At 49.1% G+C, this 19,566-nt stretch overlaps 1 protein-coding gene across 3 annotated transcripts in view; it reads left to right on the top strand.

Annotated features, from left to right (window-relative positions):
* The window catches only part of VPS8 (VPS8 subunit of CORVET complex), a 1,496,959-nt gene that overhangs the window by 1,049,787 nt on the left and 427,606 nt on the right, over nt 1–19,566 (top strand). For all 3 annotated transcript variants that reach the window (XM_069225817.1, XM_069225815.1, XM_069225816.1), the window contains exon 38: nt 17,035–17,138. In XM_069225817.1, the coding sequence (XP_069081918.1) occupies nt 17,035–17,138 (104 nt within the window). The remainder of the gene's footprint in view (nt 1–17,034; nt 17,139–19,566) is intronic.

Genomic DNA, 19,566 nt, shown 5'->3' with positions numbered 1-19,566 from the left:
AGGTCAGCGGCCACCCTGTCTATCACTTCCCCTGTACCCCTGCCTGCCAAACCTGTTTAGCGTTCCCTTACAGGAGCACAGCCACTTGGTGGGAGACAGAATCCACCAGTTCTACTCAAATTGGTAGGCAGTAGCTTCTGACTGGTGAGTTCTACAGATTGTTCACAGGGGTTGCGCCTTACGCTTCCTTTCTTTACCGCCCTACCTTCTGCAATCTACCTAATGCCTGATGGAGGACCAGCTCACCATCTGGAGCATAAACTGCAAGCTCTTTTGGACAAAGAGAATACCAAGTGGGTGTATATGCCAGATATATGTCATGGTTGTTATTTTTGCTAGTTTCTGGTGCAGAGGAAAGATGGAGGCCTGCTGCCTATTTCATATCCATGCCCTCTCAATATCTTCCTCCGGAATTAAAAATTAAAAATGCTCATCTTAGTCCAGGTTGTGTCTGCCTTTTGACCCTGGAGCCTGCATGGTGGTGTTGGACTCGCAAAACACCAATTTTCAGACACCCCTTAAGCCAGCCCACCTGCTGTACTTGCAGTTTATGATGGGACAGGAGCAATTTCAGTTTTTGGTGCTCCCCTGTGATCTTACCAGTGCCCCTTATTCAGGAAAGTGATGGCAGTGGTGGCTGCTCATCTTCAGAGGTCAAGGTTGCCAAACTTCCCTTACCTCGATGAGGAGCCCCAGGCAGTCATCAGCCACCTCCAGACCACGGTGACCCTCCGGTCATATTTGAGGTTCCTTTTCAATGTGCCATAGTCACACCCGACTCATTCTAGGATGCTTCCTTTTATCAGAGCCATTCTGGACACAGCTCTTCTCTATGAAAGAGAGTCTAGGAGATTAAGGCTATGATCCTGATCTTTCAGCCTCTGTCCTGGATTTCAACAGAGTTCGACTCTGAGGCTACAAGGCTGCAAACCCCCTGCATCCTGTTAGTCAAGCATGCAAGGTGCCATATGAGGGCTATGCAGTGAGATCCGAAGTCCCAATGGAGCCAACATCAAGGGGACCTCTCTGACCATTTTTAGATTTTGGCAGACCCCTCCGTGTTCCCCACCAGGGGTGGACAGTAGTGACAAATTCTCCACTTATGGATTGGGCTGTCTGATTGGGAGAGGTGGAGGTTAGAGGCCTGTGGTCTCCAGCAGATTGCTGGCTCCATATCAACCTGCTGGAGCTGAGGGCCATCCACTTGGCATTAAGAGCCCTCCTGCCCTCCATTAGTTACCACCCCCTGTCCACTTCTTCCCCTAGGGAGGTGCGCAGAGCTCTGCCAGGTGGCAGGCAGCCACTTGATTCTGCCATTTTGAAAATAGGATTACCAGAGTCCCCTGGGAGCATCTGACTGGTTAGGCCAGTTAGATGACATCCCTGATCCCCTCTGATAGGTGGGTCACTACAGATAGTGTCCAACCCTTTTTAGGGTTACTTAGCGGCTCCCCTGAGGGTAGGTCCCCAGATTCATCGAGCAAGACTCTACAAGGAACTCTCTGTAAGACATCTTCTTCTCCTGGCTTCCGGAACCGCTGCTGGTCTGCCTTAGGACCTGAAACAAGACTATCCAGTTGGGAGGGCTTCCACTGCAACATTGTTTATCCAGCTCCTGCTAGATTTCCGTGACATCCGTGGCTGTGCATCCTCCAGGGTCACAAGGAGTCTGCTTGCGGCAAGAAGCAAGAAGGAATCTCCCTTGGAATGAAGAAGTCACTCCCCTGCATCTGCAGGCACCTTAAGAGGACAACGACTGGCTGGTAGATGCTGCTGTCCGACATGCATCGAAAGGCACTGCAACACAGGTGGTGGTTCTGTGGTTCTCTCCAGGTCCAACTTGTCTTCTGACCAACTTGGGAGACAGTGGGCTCTTGCTGCAGCCACTGGAACGGAACACCTATGCACTGTCTGTTGCTTCTACCAAGGCTTGTTGACTCTTCCTCTGGGAGATCTTTAAGCTCCAAGAAGCCCCAGCCTCCAGCACTCTGCTACTCCAAGCTCAGCTCCCACTCTGCAGCTGCGGTGGCGTAGGACCCCTGTGATTCCCTGTGTCTGCTGCCAGTGGGTAACTTGTGGGGGCTCCAACGTTTCCTGCTGGCTCTCTTGCGTGCTGATGGCTGCTCCTGACTCCCCTCCAAGGGTCGAGTCGCCTGGACCTTGCTGGTCCCCTAAAATATTGCAACCTTCCTGCAACTACTTCTTGAATTTGCCAATGCTGTTGGTGGTCCTGATGAACACTACCCTCCTGCAACCCAGCGACTGATGTGGGACCACTCGTAGGCAACTCCAAGGATCTTCCTGCATCCCCTAGTTTCCGCAGCTGGACTTCTTCCTTCACTGACCTGAAGGAACTTCACCTCTATGAGGGTTGGCATTGCCTACCTGCACCTCCTGGACATCTCTGAGTGGTCTGGACACTATCCCCTTCTTTTTCAAGTTCTTTTTCTCCGAAATCTAACTTTGGTTCCACCGACCTGGTTCACGGGTCAAGACAGCAGCTGGACTAATGAGGGCTCCCATTGACTCCTACAAAGGTTTCCGATGTCACTTCACCTCTATGCACTTGGGCTCCCTGGTTTAGGTACTCCACGTCTCTAGGTATCCACGGGTGGGGGCATTATCCAACCTTCCTTGTGCCAACTGGTTTCCTCGGGGTCCTCTGGGAAGGGTACTGAATCCTGAACGTTCCAACCGCAACAGTCCCGTGTTAGCCTATGGGACACCCGGCTCAATAACTACTCTGCATCTGGGCGCCTGTGGGATTTCTGGTATTTACCTCTAGTAATTCCTTACTCTACCAGCCTTTAATACTTACCTAGTTGGGCACCTCTTATTATATGGTTTGACCCCCCCGTAGGGTCATATGTATTTCTATGATTTTCCTGCTTGTTGCTAAGTGTATATTTAGTGTGTAGAGATCTCCAAGTGGAGATATACCAATGTTAGTATAGTTATAGTGTTGTAATAAAGAATACTTTATTTTTGCAACACCTGGTGTGGTTCTCTCTTGTGTGCCAATCACTGACTACTGTGGTATTGTAATTGTTTTACACTCCTCCTTAATACACCTGGGCTGCTCTCCGCAGCTACCTCTAGAGAGCTTTGGTTATCTAGGCACACAAACACTAAGGTTTGCCTGGATTTAGTATAGGGTGCCCCACCATAGGTGGACACATAAACTGAGCCAGCCTCCTACATTGGTGGAGCAGCAGTGGGATAAAACACTTGTTTTGCTTCATCAGTGACTTTCCATAAGAAAGATCACTAGTGACGTTGGTACATAATGTACTTGTAACATTCAGGTACTTGTACACTTTTTGCTTGGGTAGTCAGGGTTCTAGCATAGCCCTTTCTCCAAATTTCTTAAAAGTTAAAAATTTAGAGTAGGTAGGTGTACCACATACACTACTCTAACACCATGTCTTTAGTTGAGAGAGCAGACCATACTCAGGAGTCTAGGTATGGGATTCTTAAGTTCCAGGAATTTAAGACCCTGCGTACAACTAGGAAACTTAAGACCGGTAATAACCCTACCAAATGCTCACTCTTACAGATGCTCATCCAGGATGAGATCCAGAACCCTGACAGGGAGAGAGAGTTAGATGAGGAGGGTGAACCACAAGTGCTGGATAAGGAGGTACCAGGTACTTCCTATGGCCACGCTGGACAGGACTTTGAGGAGTCCGAAGAAACCTTTGGGCCTGTCTGGAGCAGTACTCATAGTACAAAGGGGGGATGAGGTAGTAGGCACACTTTTTCTCCCGCTTGGATTGTCAAAAGGGTTTCCAGGAGGAGTAGATCCGCCTCATCCTAATCTTCCATTGCCTCAGCAGCTTCTGCTGGGTCCATTCAGTCTAGCTCAGAAGAAGAATCTTTAGACAGGGAATTCAGCTTTCTGAAACTTGAGAACCCCATACTCAAGTTGAAAAAGCAGCAGCTATCCCTTAAGAGAGAGGCCCTCATTATGGAAAGGGAAAGAATTAATTTGGGGCTAGAACCCCAGCGTGGCAGCATTAGGAAGTCCAAGGTCTGGGAAGATCACTGTGATTCTAGGAATCTCAATAGGATACTCCCCCTTACCAGTCTGGGGATGACATTCATAAGTGGATTAATTCTTTAGAAAGGACCTGTAAAGTCCAGACGGTCCCTCAGAGGCAGTCGGCAGCTATCCTGTGGCTCTACTTTGCAGACAAAGGTAGAGACAAAGTTTTGTCAGTTAGAGAAGAGGATGCAGATATCTACCAGGTCTCGAAAGAAGCTCTTATTGATGGGTTTGGGCTCACTACTGAGGAGTATAGGATTACGCTCAGGGAAACTCAAAACGAGTCTTCTCATTACATGGTAGACTTTGTGGACTGTGCAGTTAAGGCTCTGGAAGGCTGGTTACATGGCAGTAATGTACATGACTATGTAGTGCTGTACAATCTGATCATGAGAGAGAGCACACCCTTAATAGCTGTGTGTCTGACAAACTGCACCAGTAACTGGTGGACTCTGACCTGACCTTTCCCCAAGAATTGGGAAAAAAATGGAGACAAATGGGTTCATACAAGGGTGCGTAAGAAAATCCATGGTGAGATGACCAGAAGAAAAGGAATGCTCCTAAGTCACAGGAGAAGGATGGGGGGGCCTAAAGGTAAAAAGAAAGAATCTTCTACAGGTCCAAAAATTCTTCTGGATGTGGGTTCAAGTCGTCCTCCTCTTCCAACAAGAAACCCTGGTGCTTTTTGCGTAAGGAAAAAGGCCATAGAACAGGTGATAGCAACTGTCCTAAGAAAGGCACCAGGAGTAGTACTATTTCTCCCCCTAGTGCCCCTAGCAATACCACTGGTAGCAGTACCACAACCAAGGGTGTACCCGGGTTCACTTAGTGTACTGCAGTGGACTCTGGCCTAGTCAGAGAAACCACTGAGGGTGTCCTAATATCAGAGGGGTGGGATTGACCTTGCCACTCTGGCTGCCTGGCCTCCTAATGTGAGGAAATACAGGCAATACCACCCTCATAAATGGTATTGAGACAGAAGCTTACAGGGCCCCAGTTGCAAGTGTCACCATGATGACTGAAAAACTAGTGTCACCTGAGCTAATCCTACTTGGGCAAAATTACCAAGTAACCAATGCGGATAACATCAGAAAGTGCCACCCCATGGAAGTTGTTAACTTTAGCTGGTGGGGCTTTGGGGGAGTTACTAGCACTAAACAAGTTGTAGTGTCCTCTTCTATTCCTGTAGAATGTCTTATGGACAATGATTTGGAGACTTCAGCCTTGTCTGAAGCGGAGTTACAGGCCCATGCAGCAATGCTGGACATGCCTGAGAGGGTATTTGTGGCTACAAGAGGACAGGTCAGGAAAACAATGAGCACTGGAGCCTGGAAAAATTGTCCCAACGAGCTTGCAAGAACAGAGGCAGGGAGGGTAACAACCTAGCCCCTATCCAGACCTCACGTGAGGATCAGTTTCCTCAGGGAGATGAACTTGCCCCTTGTGAGGAGTCTGCACCAGAGGAGCTTGGACCGGATGTGGCAGAGCTCTTGTGTGCAGGAGGGACCCTCGAAGGAGGAATTGAGTCTTTAGCAGAAACCCTCCCCCTCTTTAGAAGGTCTCAGACAGCAAGCTGCTGCAGAAGAGGCAGGGGATGTCATTGGATTCAACAGGATGTACTGGAAAAATTGACTCCTTACTCTGAGGCTAGGGACCCAACAACTGGTGCTACCAGCAAGTTAGTCATACCTCAGAGGTTTAGGGAGTTCTTATTAATCTTAGGTCATGACATTCCCCTTGCAGGACACCTTGGGTGAAGCATTACTTGGGACAGACTTCTCCCACACTTTCACTGGCCCCACATGCCCTAAGACACCAAGGAGTTTTGTTACTCCTGTGTCACTTGCCAGGTCAGTGGCAAGTCAGGTGACACTACGAAGACACCCTTCACTCCACTACCTGTGGTTGGGGTTCCCTTTGTGAGGGCAAAGATTAACATTGTTGGTCCCCTTGACTCTCCTAAAGCCTCTTGGAACATATTTATTCTGGTGGTCCATGCACCAGGTTTCCAGAAGCCATTACCCTTATGGCCTCTGCAGCTCCTGAAGTGGCCAAGGCCCTCCTGGGAATCTTTTCCAGGGTAGGTTTCTCTAAGGAGGTTGTATCCGATAAAGGTGCAAACTTCATGTCTGGATACCTCAAAGCAATGTGGAAGGAATGTGGTGTAACCTACAAGTCCCCCACTCCTTATCATCCACAAGGAAATGGATTGGTTGAAAGATTTTAAAAAAACCTTAAAGGAATGATCATTGGACACTCAGAAAAACCCAGAAGGAGATGTCATAGGAGAGTGCCACTGTTGGCATGGTTACCCCCCACTTTTTGCCTAGTGTTGATGCCAACTTTGATTGAAAGTGTTCAGGGCCCAGCATCAGTGTTCTTTCCCCGAAAAACTGTACCTTTGTTTCCACAATTGGCACAACCCTGGCACACAGTTAAGTCCCTTGTAAAAGATACGCATGGTACTAAGGGCCCTGTTGTCAGGTACCCATGGTGCTAAGGGCTCCACCATGTATTATGCAACACTAGGGGACCCCTCACCCAGCACATGTACACTGCCTTGCAGCCAGTGTGTGCTGGTGGGGAGAAAAAGGCAAAGTCGGCATGGCACCCCTCTCAGGTTGCCATGCCCACAAACCACTGCCTATGGCATAGGTAAGTCACCCCTCTAGAAGGCCTTACAGCCCCAAGGTAGGGTGCAGTGTACCACAGGTGAGGGCATAGCTGCATGAGCAATATGCCCCTACAGTGCCTAAGTTCATTCTTAGACATTGTAAGTGTGGTGTAGCCATATTGAGTAAATGGTCTGGGAGTTTGTCATTACAAACTCCACAGCTCCATAATGGCTTCACTGAATACTGGGAAGTTTGGTATCAAACTTCTCAGCACAATAAACCTACACTGATGCCAATGTGGGAATTATTGAAAAATGCACGCAGAGGGCATCTTAGACTAGCCAAACCGCTAGTGTAGGACTGACTGGTCTGTGCCAGCCTGCCACTTTCAGACAAGTTTCTGAGCACAAGGGGGGAGTGCCTTTGTTCACTCTGTATTCGGAAACAAAGTCTGTTCTGGGTGGAGGTGCTTCACACCTCTCCCCTACAGGAACTATAACACCTGGCAGTGAACCTCAAAGGCTCAAGCCTCAAATTACAGTGCCACAGGGCACTCCAGCTAGTGGAGTTGCCCACCCCCCAGACAGAGCCCCACTTTTGGCAGCAAGTCCGGCGGGTATATTAGGGAAAACAAGGAGGGGTGACCACCCCAGCTAGGACTACCCCTAAGGTGTCCAGAGCTGAGGTGACCCCTGTAGGAGGCTGGCCTGGCTTATAGTGGGTACATTGTGGTACTTACACCCTGTGTCAGGTCCAGTTGTCCCTTATTAGTAGAATAGAGGTGTTTCTAGCAGCTTAGGCTGATAGAAGGTAGCTATGGCAAAGCAGCTTAGGCTGAACTAGGAAACATGCAATGCTCCTACTATACCACTTATATCATATAGCACAATATCATAAGAAAACACAATACTCAGAGTTACTAAAAATAAAGGTACTTTATTTTTATGACAATATGCCAAAAGTATCTCAGTGAGTACCCTCAGTTAGAAGGTAAGTAATATACACAAGTCATATGTACACAAACCCAAAACAGGTAAGTAATAGTAAGAAAAGTAATGCAAACAGTGTAGAATTACAATAGGTGAACATAGGTCTAGGGGCAACACAAACCATATACTCCAAAAGTGGAATGCGAATCACAAATGGACCCCACACCTATGGGAGCTTGTAGAGGGTCGCTGGGACTGTAAGAAAACAGTCACGGTGTCCAAGATACCCCACCCCAAGACCCTGAAAAGTAGGAGTAAAGTACCTCTACTACCCCAAAAGGACACAATAGTCGTGATAGGGGGATTCTGCAAGAACCACAAACACCAGCAAAGCACTGAAGACGGATTCCTGGACCTGAGGACCTGCAAGGCAAGGGGACCAAGTCCAAGAGTCGCGATAGTGTCCAAGGGGGGCAGGAGCCCAGGAAACCCCGGATGAAGGTGCAAGAAGGCTGTCTCCGGATGGAAGAAGCCTAGGATTCTGCAACAACGAAGAGAGCTAGGAACTTCTCCTTTGGATGGAAGATGTCCTAAGGCGTGCTGGAGGTTGCAGAAGTGTTTCCACGCAGAAATACTGCAAACAAGCCTTGCTAGCTGCAAGGGTCACGGTAGAGGTTTTTGGGTGCTGCTGGGGACCAGGAAGGACCAGGATATCGCCCCTTGGCTCAGCAACTCAGAGAGCCCCCACAGAATCAGGCAGCACCCGCAGAAGTACCGGAGCAGGCACTTAGAAGATTGGTGTAACCGGAGTCACAAAAGGAGGGTCCCAGGACGTTGGAGTCCAACTCAGAGGGTTGAGCACTGCGGGACGGAGTGCTGGAGACCCAGGCTAGGCTGTGCACAAAGGAATCCTTGGAGAAGTACACAGAAGCTGGAGCAGCTGCAAATCACGCAGTACACAGGTTTGCAGTCTAGTGTGGGGAGGCAAGGACTTACCTCCACCAAACTTGGACTGAAGGATCACTGGACTGTGGAGGTCACTTGGATATAGCGCCTGTGTTCCAGGGACCACGCTCGTCAGGATGAGAGGGGACCCAGAGGACCGGTGATGCAGTCTTTTGGTGCCTGCGTTAGCAGGGGGAAGATTCCGTCGACCCACTGGAGATTTCTTCTTGGCTTCCAGGGCAGGGTGAAGGCAGACAGCCCCCAGAGCATGCACCGCCAGGAAACAATCGAGAAAGCCAGAAAGATGAGGCGCTACAATGTTGCTGGTAGTCGTCTTGCTACTTTGTTGCAGTTTTACAGGCATCCTGGAGCAGTCAGCGGTCGATCCTTGGCAGAAGTCGAAGAGGGAAGTGCAGAGGAACTCTGATGAGCTCTTGCATTCATTATCTGAAGAATACCCCAGAGGAGAGACCCTAAATAGCCAGAAAAGGAGGTTTGGCTACCAAGAAAGGAGGATTGGCTACCAAGAAAGGTAAGAGCCTCTCAGAGGGGGTCTCTGACGTCACCTGCTGGCACTGGCCACTCAAAGCAGTCCAGTGTGCCCCCAACACCTCTGAATCCAAGATGGCAGAGGTCTGGGACACAGTGGAGGAGCTCTGGGCACCGCCCCTGGGAGGTACTGGTCAGGGAAGTGGTCACTCCCCTTTCCTTTGTCCAGTTTCGCGCCAGAGCAGGGCTGGGGGATCCCTGAACCGGTATAGACTGGCTTATGCAGAGATGGGCACCATCTGTGCCCATCAAAGCATTTCCAGAGGCTGGGGGAGGCTACTCCTCCCCAGCCCTTCACACCTATTTCCAGAGGGAGAGGGTGTAACACCCTCTCTCAGAGGAAATCCTTTATTCTGCCTTTCTTGGTGTTGGGGTGCCCAGACCCCAGGAGGTCAGAATCCTGTCTGAGGGGTTGGCAGCAGCAGCAGCTGCAGTGGAAACCCCGGAAAAGCAGTTTGGCAGTACCCGGGTTCTGTGCTAGAGATCCGGGGGATCATGGAATTGTCCCCCCAATACCAGAATGTTATTGGGGTGACAATTCCATGATCTTAGACATGTTACATGGCCATGTTCTGAGTTACCATTATGACGCTATACATAGGTAGTGACCTATGTATAGTGCACACATGTAATGGTGTCCCGGCACTCACAAAGTTCGTGGAATTTGCCCTGAACGATGTGGGGGCACCTTGGCTAATGGCAGGGTGCCCACACACTAAGTAACTTGGCACCCAACCTTCACTAAGTGAGGGTTAGACATATAGGTGACTTATAAGTTACTTATGTGCAGTAAAAAATGGCTGTGAAAAAACGTGGATGTTATTTCACTCGTGGACGTTATTTCACTCAGGCTGCAGTGGCAGGCCTGTGTAAGAATTGTCTGAGCCCCCTATGGGTGGCAAAAGAAATGCTGCAGCCCATAGGGATCTCCTGGAACCCCAATACCCTGGGTACATCAGTACCATATACAAGGGAATTATATGGGTGTACCAGTGTGCCAGTGGGAATTGGTAAATTTATTCACTAGCCTGCAGTGGCAAATTTAGAAAGCAGAGAGAGCATAAACACTGAGGTTCTGGTTAGCAGAGCCTCAGTGATACAGTTAGGCACCACACAGGGAACACATACAGGGCACATACTATGAGCACTGGGGTCCTGCCTATCAGGAACCCAGTGACACAGGGGCTATAACAAACATACATACAGTGAAAATGGGGGTAACATGCCAGATGGTACTTTCCTACAACCCCCTCCCTGCATAATCCTCCATCTTGGTATGGAGGGCAGGGACCAATAGGAATAGGTCTGTGTCCCCCTCCCCAAAGGGAGTGGGCAAACAGGGTGTAGCCACCCTCTGGGACAGTAGCCATTGGCTACTGCTCCCTGACCTCTACAATTACCCTAAATCCAGGATTTAAGGGCCTCCCTGAACCCAGCTCACCAGATTCCTGGTGACTTGATAAGAAAGAAGGAGGACTGCTAAGCTGAAACCCCAGCAGAGAAGAAGGAAGACGACAGCTGACTTGGCCCCAGCCCTACCGGCCTGTCTCCTGCTTCAAAGAACCTGCAACATGAAAGCAACGCATCCAGTCGGACCAGCAACCTCTGCCAAGCTCCAGAGGACTACCCTTCACCACAAAGGACCAAGAACTCTCGAGGACAGTGGCCATGTCCACAAAGAAACTACATGAAGGGACTCCCCGGATCCATGAGTCCTGACAACTCTGCACCTGACGCCTTTGACCAGTGACCAGGTGGCTCAACCAGCTAGAGAGAGTTCCCAGGTGATTGTGAGCAAGTGCCCACCCTGGGTTGATCTCCCCACTCCTCCACGACAAAGCCTCCAGAGGGAATCCCCGAGGACCCCCCTAACCTCAAAAGCTCCAGACAAAGATATCCAACACCTAAAAGACCTCTGCACTCGCAGCCCCCAGGCCTTGGAGAACCCGACCTCCGGTGCAGCTACGTTCAACAGGTGGCCGTCCTCCCTTCCCAGCCTGTGATTTGCCCCAGTCAAACGACTAGTCCTCGCCTGCAGCCTCTGAGTGACCCATGAGGTCCCCTCATAGACCAGCATTGAAAACCCAATGCTTTTTTGCACCCTGCACCCGGTCTCCCCAGTGCCGCTGAGGGTGTATGTTTGGTGCCTATGTGTGCCCCCCCCCAGGGCTCCTCTAAACTCCCCCCGTCCCCCTCCCCCCCAAAGTCTGCCTGCTCAAAGTCACGGGTACCTACCTGCAGGCAGGCCTGATTACGAGTGCCCCCAGTCTCCATAGGAGCCTATGTTAATTTTGCCTCAACTTTGACCTCTGCATCCTGCCGGCCCGTGTTGCTGGTGGTGGGTGTTTGGGGTTAACTTGAACCCCAGCCTGTGGACTTCCTAACCCCCGGAGACTGGAACTGTAAGTCGAGTACTTACCTGTAAATCGTACTAACTATTCTTCCCCCAGTAACTGTTTCTGAAAATTGCACTGTAAACTTTTAAAACTGATTATTGCCACTATTTCAAAAACTGCATTACATCGATTTCAAACAAAGTTCTATTGATATATGTGTAAAATGCAAATCTATTGAAGAAATAAATTAAGGAAAGAAATCTTTGCTATATAAAAACTATTGGTCTGGATTTAAGTCATTGAGTGTGTGCTTCTATTTTCTGTGTGTGTACTACAAATGGCTTTACACTACTCTCTAATAAGCCTAACTGCTCAACCACACTACCACAAAAGAGAACATTAGTATTATCTTCTTTAGCCTCTGTTAAGCCTCTGGGGATCGCCTGGACTGTGTGCACACTATTTCTCATTTTGATGTTGTATATACAGAGCTAGCTTCCTACATTCCACCCCCCATAGGGTCCCATGGTTTTCTGTGCCTTTCCTGCTTGTTGCGGAGTGTATATTTTGTGGAGATATACCAATGTTGGTATAGTAGTAGTATTGTAATAAGGTTCTTTTTTATGTAACAATCACTGACTGACTTCTCTGGTATTGTAAGTACTTTACACTCCTCCTTGATAAGGAGATGAGCTGCTCTCCCGTCGGCATGCCAAGGTACTTTCAAGTTCTGCAAAGACTTCTGCAACCCCGAGGTCGTGCATCTTCCAGAGTAAATGGGACTCTGTCTGCACTTAGGAAAGCAAGAAAGAATCTCCCTTGGAGCGAAGGGGTCACTTCCCTTCATCTGCATGCACCTCAATGACAACGACTGGCTTGTGGATCTTGCAGTCCCACGGACTCTCCAAGGCTCTGCAACACAGGTGTTGGCTCTGTGTCTGTCCTGAGGGCTGACCAATTTTTTTGCAACTGGGAAGTTTGTGGTCCCTTGCTGGAACTGCTTGGCTGAAACCCCTGTGCACTGAGTACTTGTCGTTGCCAAGGCTTGTTAGCTTTTCAGCCCAAAGACCTCCTAGTACCAAGAAGCCACAACCTCCAGCACTCTCTAGCTCCAAGAACGACTTCCTTTTTGCAAATCCTGCAATGTGGGAATGCCTCTTTGTTGTGCTGCTGAGGCCTCCCTGCGACTCCCTGTGTCTGCTGCTAGAAGATCCTGCTGAGGGCACCAATGATTCCTGGTAGCTCTCCTGCTAGCTGAGGGCTGGCTATGACCTACATGCCAAGTTATGGCCACCTGGACCTTGCTGGTCCCCAAAAATCCTACAAACTCCATGCAGTGCTTCCCTGCATTTGCCAAGGCTTGCTGGTTGTCCCGCTGATAGTTGACCCTTCTGCAACTTGACAACCTGCATGGGACAGGTTGTGGACTACTCCTAGAATCTTTCTGCATCGCCTGGACTCTAAAGCTACACTTCTTCGTCCACCATCCTACAGGAAAACATCACCAAGAAGGGTGCACATTGCCCTAATTCACTGCCTGGGAACCTCCTGGTGTTCTGGACTCCGTCCCATCTCTCTTTAGGTCCTCTTCTTCCGGAATCCACGCCTGGGTTCAACGAACCAGGTCTACAGTTCACGACAGCAGCTGGACAACTGAGGTCCCCATTGACTTCAACAGGAGATTCTGACACGACTTTACCCCTATGTACCTGGGCACCCTAGTGTATGTACTCCTCTTTGGTTATCCATCGGTGGGGGCACTCTTGAACCTTACTTGTCCCAAAGGGTTCCCTCGGGGTCCTCTGGGAAGGGTCCTAGAACATGAAAACTCTAACCGCAACTTCCTCATGTTATACTTTTGACACTGACCCGGAGTTACAACTCTGCACACGGGTGCCTGGGGAATCCTACCTACTTACCATTGGGGACCCCAAAGGTTATTTGTCTGCTATCTCCTCTTTGTTTAAGTCTTCTATAGTCAGTAGGTTCCTTAAGGGTCGTACCCATATGTTTCCTCCATCTCCATTCATAATGCCCCAATGGGATTTGAATTTGGTTCTTACATTCTTAATGTGTGCTCCTTTTGAGCCACTCCATAATTGTGCTCACAGGCTTCTAACGGTAAAACAGCCTTCCCTGTGGCCACTACATCTGCCTGCAGGGAGAGTGAGCTACATGCATTGTCATCTAAGCCACCCTACTTTTCCATCTATTCTGGCAAAGTGGGGCTTCATTTTTGCCAAACGTGGTCACTCCCTTTCATGTATGCTAATCAATCACCTTGCCTACTTTTTAGGCACCACCTCATCCAGGAAGAGGGGAGACTCCACTGCCTGGACCCAAAAAGTTTGTTGCCATTCTACCGTAATTGTAAAGTGTTCCAGGTGGATGATCCACTCTTTGTTGGGTATGTGGGTGCGCAGAAAGGTCGGGCAGTGCAGAAGAGAACCATCTCTAGGTGGGTCATTCGCTGTATTAAAATGTGCTCCGCATTGGCTAAAAAGCAACAACTGGAGAGTCTGGGTGCTCACCCTACTAGAGCAACATCTACAACCACTTTGTTAAAATGCAGAGTTCCAGTCCTGGACATCTGTCAGGCAGCAACATGGGCTTCACTGTACACATTCATTCAACACTACTGCCTGGACAGTCAGGTCCGCAGTGACGGATACTTTGCCCATTCGATCCTGCAGGACTTCCCTTTCAGGGCCCTAGTTTTGATGGACCTGTGGTTAGTGTTCTTCATAGCGCTGCGCTTCTGGCGTGGAAAGTTGTGAAAAGAAACTGACAGCACGCTGGGGTGGCACCTATATATCTGGCGTGCACAATGACAGACACAGAGCCGACCATTATCACCTGACGGCATGCAGGGACTCTGCTAGAGAAAAATCTCCGGATCCAGACTGACACCTGGAGGGAAATTCTATGGTAAGGAATCTGCAACTAGAAAATGTTTGCAGGAAAGCACCCTTTTTGGCATGGTTAGCCCCTTCTTTTTGCCTGGTATCTGATTTTGACTGAAAGTACGCTGGATCCCTGCTAACCAGGTCCCCATCACTTTCCCCAAAACTGCACAGTCACACATTGGTAAAACCTTTAGGACCCTCTGTAAGTCCCTAGTAGATGGTACCACTGGCGCCTGGGGTACTAAGGAGGGTCCAAAGAGCTGCATCACGAATTGTGTCACCCTAAGAGACCCCTCACCAAGTCCATGACAGGCTACCATTGCAGGCTGTATTTCTTGATGCTGATAAAAAGTGAAAACACGACATGGCACACAGCCCCTAACAGTGCACATAATATATGTAAGTCCCCCCTCTAGCAGGCCTTACAGCCCTAAACAGGGTACATTATATTACAAGTGGGAGCATATCTGCACAAGCAGATATGCCACTGCTAACTTTGTGGATTCTCAGGCATAGTAAGTGACCAGGGAAGACTTTTTTAAATACATATGTTGAGCACTGTCACAACGAGTTCCCCAGCTTACATGATGGCTTCCCTGAAGATAGGGATGTTTGGTATCAAACATCTTGTATTGGGGAACTCACACTGACACCAGTGTTGAATTTACCAATAAATGCTCCCAGAGGTGCCCCCTGAAAACCTTTCAACTAGTAGTGTGTTAACTGACTGTTCCAGTCAGTGACCAGTTCCGTCACCAGCCTGCACTGGGTGGGGGTGTTGACTCCTCCTCCAGGCAGGATGAACATACCAGGGCAGGAAGGTTCAAAGGCCTGGCCACCTGTGTAATGCAACCCAGGTCTCTCCAAATGGTGGAGATGATCCCCCCCCACCCCCTGTCCTGACCCCACTTTAGGCGTCAGAACAGGTGCTAAAATTAGACAGATTAGGAGGTGTGCCCACTTTATGCCAGTCCCACCCTTAAGGTAGACGAACTTGAGTGGATACCACTTTTTAAATTTCTCCATCTTGGTTTGGAAAGAATTAGGCCACTGTGGCCAGGGTTATGCCCACTTCTGAACAAAACTGGTAATGCAAAAGGGTATAGCCATCCTAAAGGTGGGCAATCCATTGGCTGCCACCTGACACTCCTTGTAACACCCCTAAATTGAGTGTTTATGTGGCACCCCTGAATCCTAGAACTCAGATCCCTGCTGACCTGAAGAAGGAGGACACCCCAGAAATTCAAAAGGCAAGAACAGAAGATCTGTGACGGACTCTGCACCAACCCTGCCTGCCTGCCTGCCTGCCTGTGGACTTCGACAATTGCGAAAATGACACCTCGTCCTCAAACTTCTGAAACTTCCAAAAGCCCGGAATGACTACCAGCCTTAACCCCAGCACAAGGAACGCCATTAAAGTAGCAGAGTTGCTCCCCTGCATCCTTGCAGGCACTGAAGTACCGTCGAAGAGGACTCCTGACCACCAAAACCACCGCTAGACAGCACCACTGCACCCAAGCCTCCCAGCCCGTGTTGAAGTGAGCCAATGGTGCCAACCTGGTCCCCAGCCTCTCCAACAGCTAGGTCCATTGTGGGTTTCCCCACTGCGACCTTCACACTGATGCCTGCGGCCTCTTTGTGCAGGCCCCCCCCCCCCATCCACAACTGTCTCTGGTGACTTTAACCCTGACAGTCCACTGCACCTCTGCACCCGGATGCCCGGGACCGAGAACAAGAGAACCACTGGTGTCACTGTATCCCCCAAGCATGTGAGACTTGAGCCCGCTTGCTGGTCCACCCGGACTGGTTCCGCAGTCCATGCCTGCAGTCTTCTGTCGGCCCCCCACTACCGCATCCACCACGGTGACTGACACTTGACGGTCCAAGAACCCTCTGCATCCGTACACTCCAGTCCAAGAAGAGGAGGACCACTGGTGTCCCCAAGTCCCCAAGCATTGCAGTTCCTGAGCCCACTCCATGGCTCACCCAAACAGGATGGCCACTCCTAGCCTGCGTCCTTTTTTCACAGTGACCGATCTCCTTAGGAACACATTGGGCACCCAGTGGTGTTTTTCACCCTGCACCCCAGCCACCCCTGTGCCTCTGAGGGTGTACTATGGATGCTGTCTTGGATCTTGCTCACTACTTATCTTACATCCAGGAGATTGGTCCTGTAACTCGCTGTACTCAACTTGTTTAATGACTTTCTTTTCCTCTCATATGTTAACATTGAACAACTCTGAAATTGCACTGTTGATTTTTTTTGCAACTGAAATAATTTATGCTTGAGGACATATGTACCTAGAACGAAGTTCTTGCCTTTACAATGTATGTATAGAAAGAAGTATTTTTCTAAAGTGGTCTCAGATTTATTTTTTGAGTGTGTCTCATTTATTGCCTCTATGAGTACAAAAAATGCTTAGCACTACCCTCTGATAAGCCTAACTGCTCACCCACACGACCACAAAAACGCGCATTAGTCCTATCTACTTTTGCCTCTGCAAACCAGTTGGGGACCCACTGGACTCTCTGCAGTGTATTCCTTTTTATTGCAGCATATAGAGAGCCAGCTTCCTACAATGTGTGTACCAGATAAGACGTTACTGAAGGTAAGTAACTTGTTCTAGACATTTCTCTTACCTATTGTTGACTATAATCACTCACCATCTCACTGTTTATAAGCCTTGTTTCTTTCTGTTCTTCACTTAGCATCAAAAGAACAGATCCCAGTTAAGGATGTTGAAGATGTACTATCAGAGACTATTGCACTTTGTCAAAGGACGTCACACAGTCTAAACCAGCAACAACGAGAGGTATGAACTTTTTATTAGCTATATTGATAAATGGAACTTTAGCCACCGCAGTCCAATTTTCTTTAATCTTACGTGAAATATTCCTGCCCGGGAAGACAACAGGAGCTTTATTTCCACACTCTAAAGTAAAAACACTTCAGAAGCCTAACACATGTATGGCTTTTATGATACTGATATCACCAAAAATGTTATTCATGAGGTGTATAAATGTTCTAAACTCACAGCAAACAATGCAGGCCTTCAAAAAACACCAGGCAGTGACATCTTATTCGAATGCTTTGCATTCAGTACTAAGGTTTAAGAGTTCATGGCCCTCTGGATTGCTTCTGGTCTATTGATTGAGCGTGTACGTCCTGGCAGCCCTACCTTGAGTTTATAACCATGTGCACACTCTTAATATGCTAGCAGGATGTGACTGAAGTCCACCCCTGCAAATTGACAAGATCCAAGTTATTACTCTTATGCCACACACCATGTGTGCAGCTCCTATTTTTGAGGCCTTTACCAGTTTATTTCAACTTTTATTCAATGGAAGAAGGGTTGGTTTTGGCACGCCTGCCACCCACTGTGTGTTAGCTGTCATCTATTTTTTTTTCCTAGCAGACCTAGGCAGATGCTGCAGGCGAGGTCCAGGGGGTCCACTTGGACAAAGCACAGGCTGGACAGGGAAGAGGGCCGCATGCTGAACCTAGCTGCACTGGAGGTCGGGTTCTCCAAAGCCTGGGGGCTGCGGGTGCAGTGGTCTTTTAGGATTCGGATATCTTCGTCCGAAGCTTCTGTGGTCAGGGGTGTCCTCTGGATTTCCTCTGCAGGCATCATCGTGGAGAGGTCAACCCCGGGTGGGCACTTGCTCACAATTGCCTGGGGACTCTTGAACTCTTTTGAAGCAGGAGACAGGCCGTTAGGGCTGGGGCAAAAGCAGTTGTCGTCTTCCTTTTTCTCTACTCGGGCTTTCAGCTAAGCAGTCCTCCTTCTTTTAGGTCACCAGGAATCTGGTGAGTTGGGTTCAGGGAAGCCCTTAAATACAAGATTTAGAGGCGTTACAGGGGTCAGAGGGCAGTAGCCAATGGCTACTGTCCCTGGACGTTTCCCGCCGAACTGGCCGCCAAAAGTGGGGTTTTGTCTGGGCAGCGGACATCTCCACTAGCTGGAGTGCCCCGGGCACTGTAACTTGAGGCTTTGAGGCTCACCGCCAGGTGTTACAGTTCACGCAGGAGGGAGGTGTGAAGCACCTTCACCCAGAACAGGCCTTTTTCTGGCCTCAGAGAGAACACAGGCCATCACCCCATGGGGTCAGAAACTCGTATGCTAGTGGCAGGCTGTCACGGACCAGTCAGTCCCACACTAAAGGATTGGGTAAAATACAGTCTCTAAGATGCCCTCTATGTGCATTTTTTTTTAAATAAATCCCACACTGGCATCTGTGGGGGTTTATTGTGCTGAGATGTTTGATACCAAACTTCCCAGTATTCAATGAAGCCATTATGGAGCTGTGGAGTTCGTAATGACAAACTCCCAGACCATATACTTAATATGGCCACACTGTACTTTCATGGTCTAAGAATGGACTTATACTCTGTAGGGACATATTGCTCAGACAGATATGCCCTCATCTGTGATATAGTGCACCCTGCCTTAGGGCTGTAAGGCCTGCTAGAGCGGTGACTTACCTATGCCACAGGAAGTTTGAGGTGGGCATGGCAACCAGATGGGCATGCCATGTTGACTTTGCCTTCTTCTCCCCACCAACACACACAATCTGCAATGGCAGTGTGCATGTGTTTGGTGAGGGGTCCCTTAGGATGGCACGACACATGCTGCAGCCCTTAGGGACCTTCCCTGGTTACAGGGCCCTTGGTACCACTGGTACCTTTTACAAGGGACTTATCTGTGTGCCAATTGTGGAAACAATGATACATTTGTAGATAAAGAACATTGGTGCTGGGGCCTGTTTAGCGGGATCTCAGCACATTCTCAGTCAAGTCAGCATCAATATCAGGCAAAAAGTATGGGGGTAACTGCAACAAGTGCCAGTTTCCTACAACTATGTCTTGCTTGGGAGGTTTGAGAGGTTGCTCTCACCCTTCTCTTACAAGAGCAAGGGGACCCCTAACAGGGTGCCAAAATAGAAGTTCAAATGGGCTGTAGCCCACACCCTTCTGAGGGACCTCTGTGTAGGCGAAAAGGAGGCATGACAGTAGGACATCCCATCTCCTGAGTTTTTCCAGAGAGTTCCATGATCATCCCTTTATTAAATCTCTCTACTAAACCATTGGTTTGGGAGTTGTAAGGGGGGGGTGAACTTGTAAGTAACACCACATTCCTTCTACATTGCTTTTAGATACGCAGACATGACGTTTGCATTTCTGTCTGTCACCACCTCTTTAGGAAAACCCACTCTGGAAAAGATTCCAAGAAAGGCTTTGGC

The sequence above is a fragment of the Pleurodeles waltl genome, chromosome 3_1, assembly GCF_031143425.1.
Source record: "Pleurodeles waltl isolate 20211129_DDA chromosome 3_1, aPleWal1.hap1.20221129, whole genome shotgun sequence".
NCBI classification, from domain to species: domain Eukaryota; kingdom Metazoa; phylum Chordata; class Amphibia; order Caudata; family Salamandridae; genus Pleurodeles; species Pleurodeles waltl.
The sequence above is the reverse complement of the archived record's forward strand: the minus strand, read 5'-3'. Positions and strand labels throughout refer to the sequence as shown.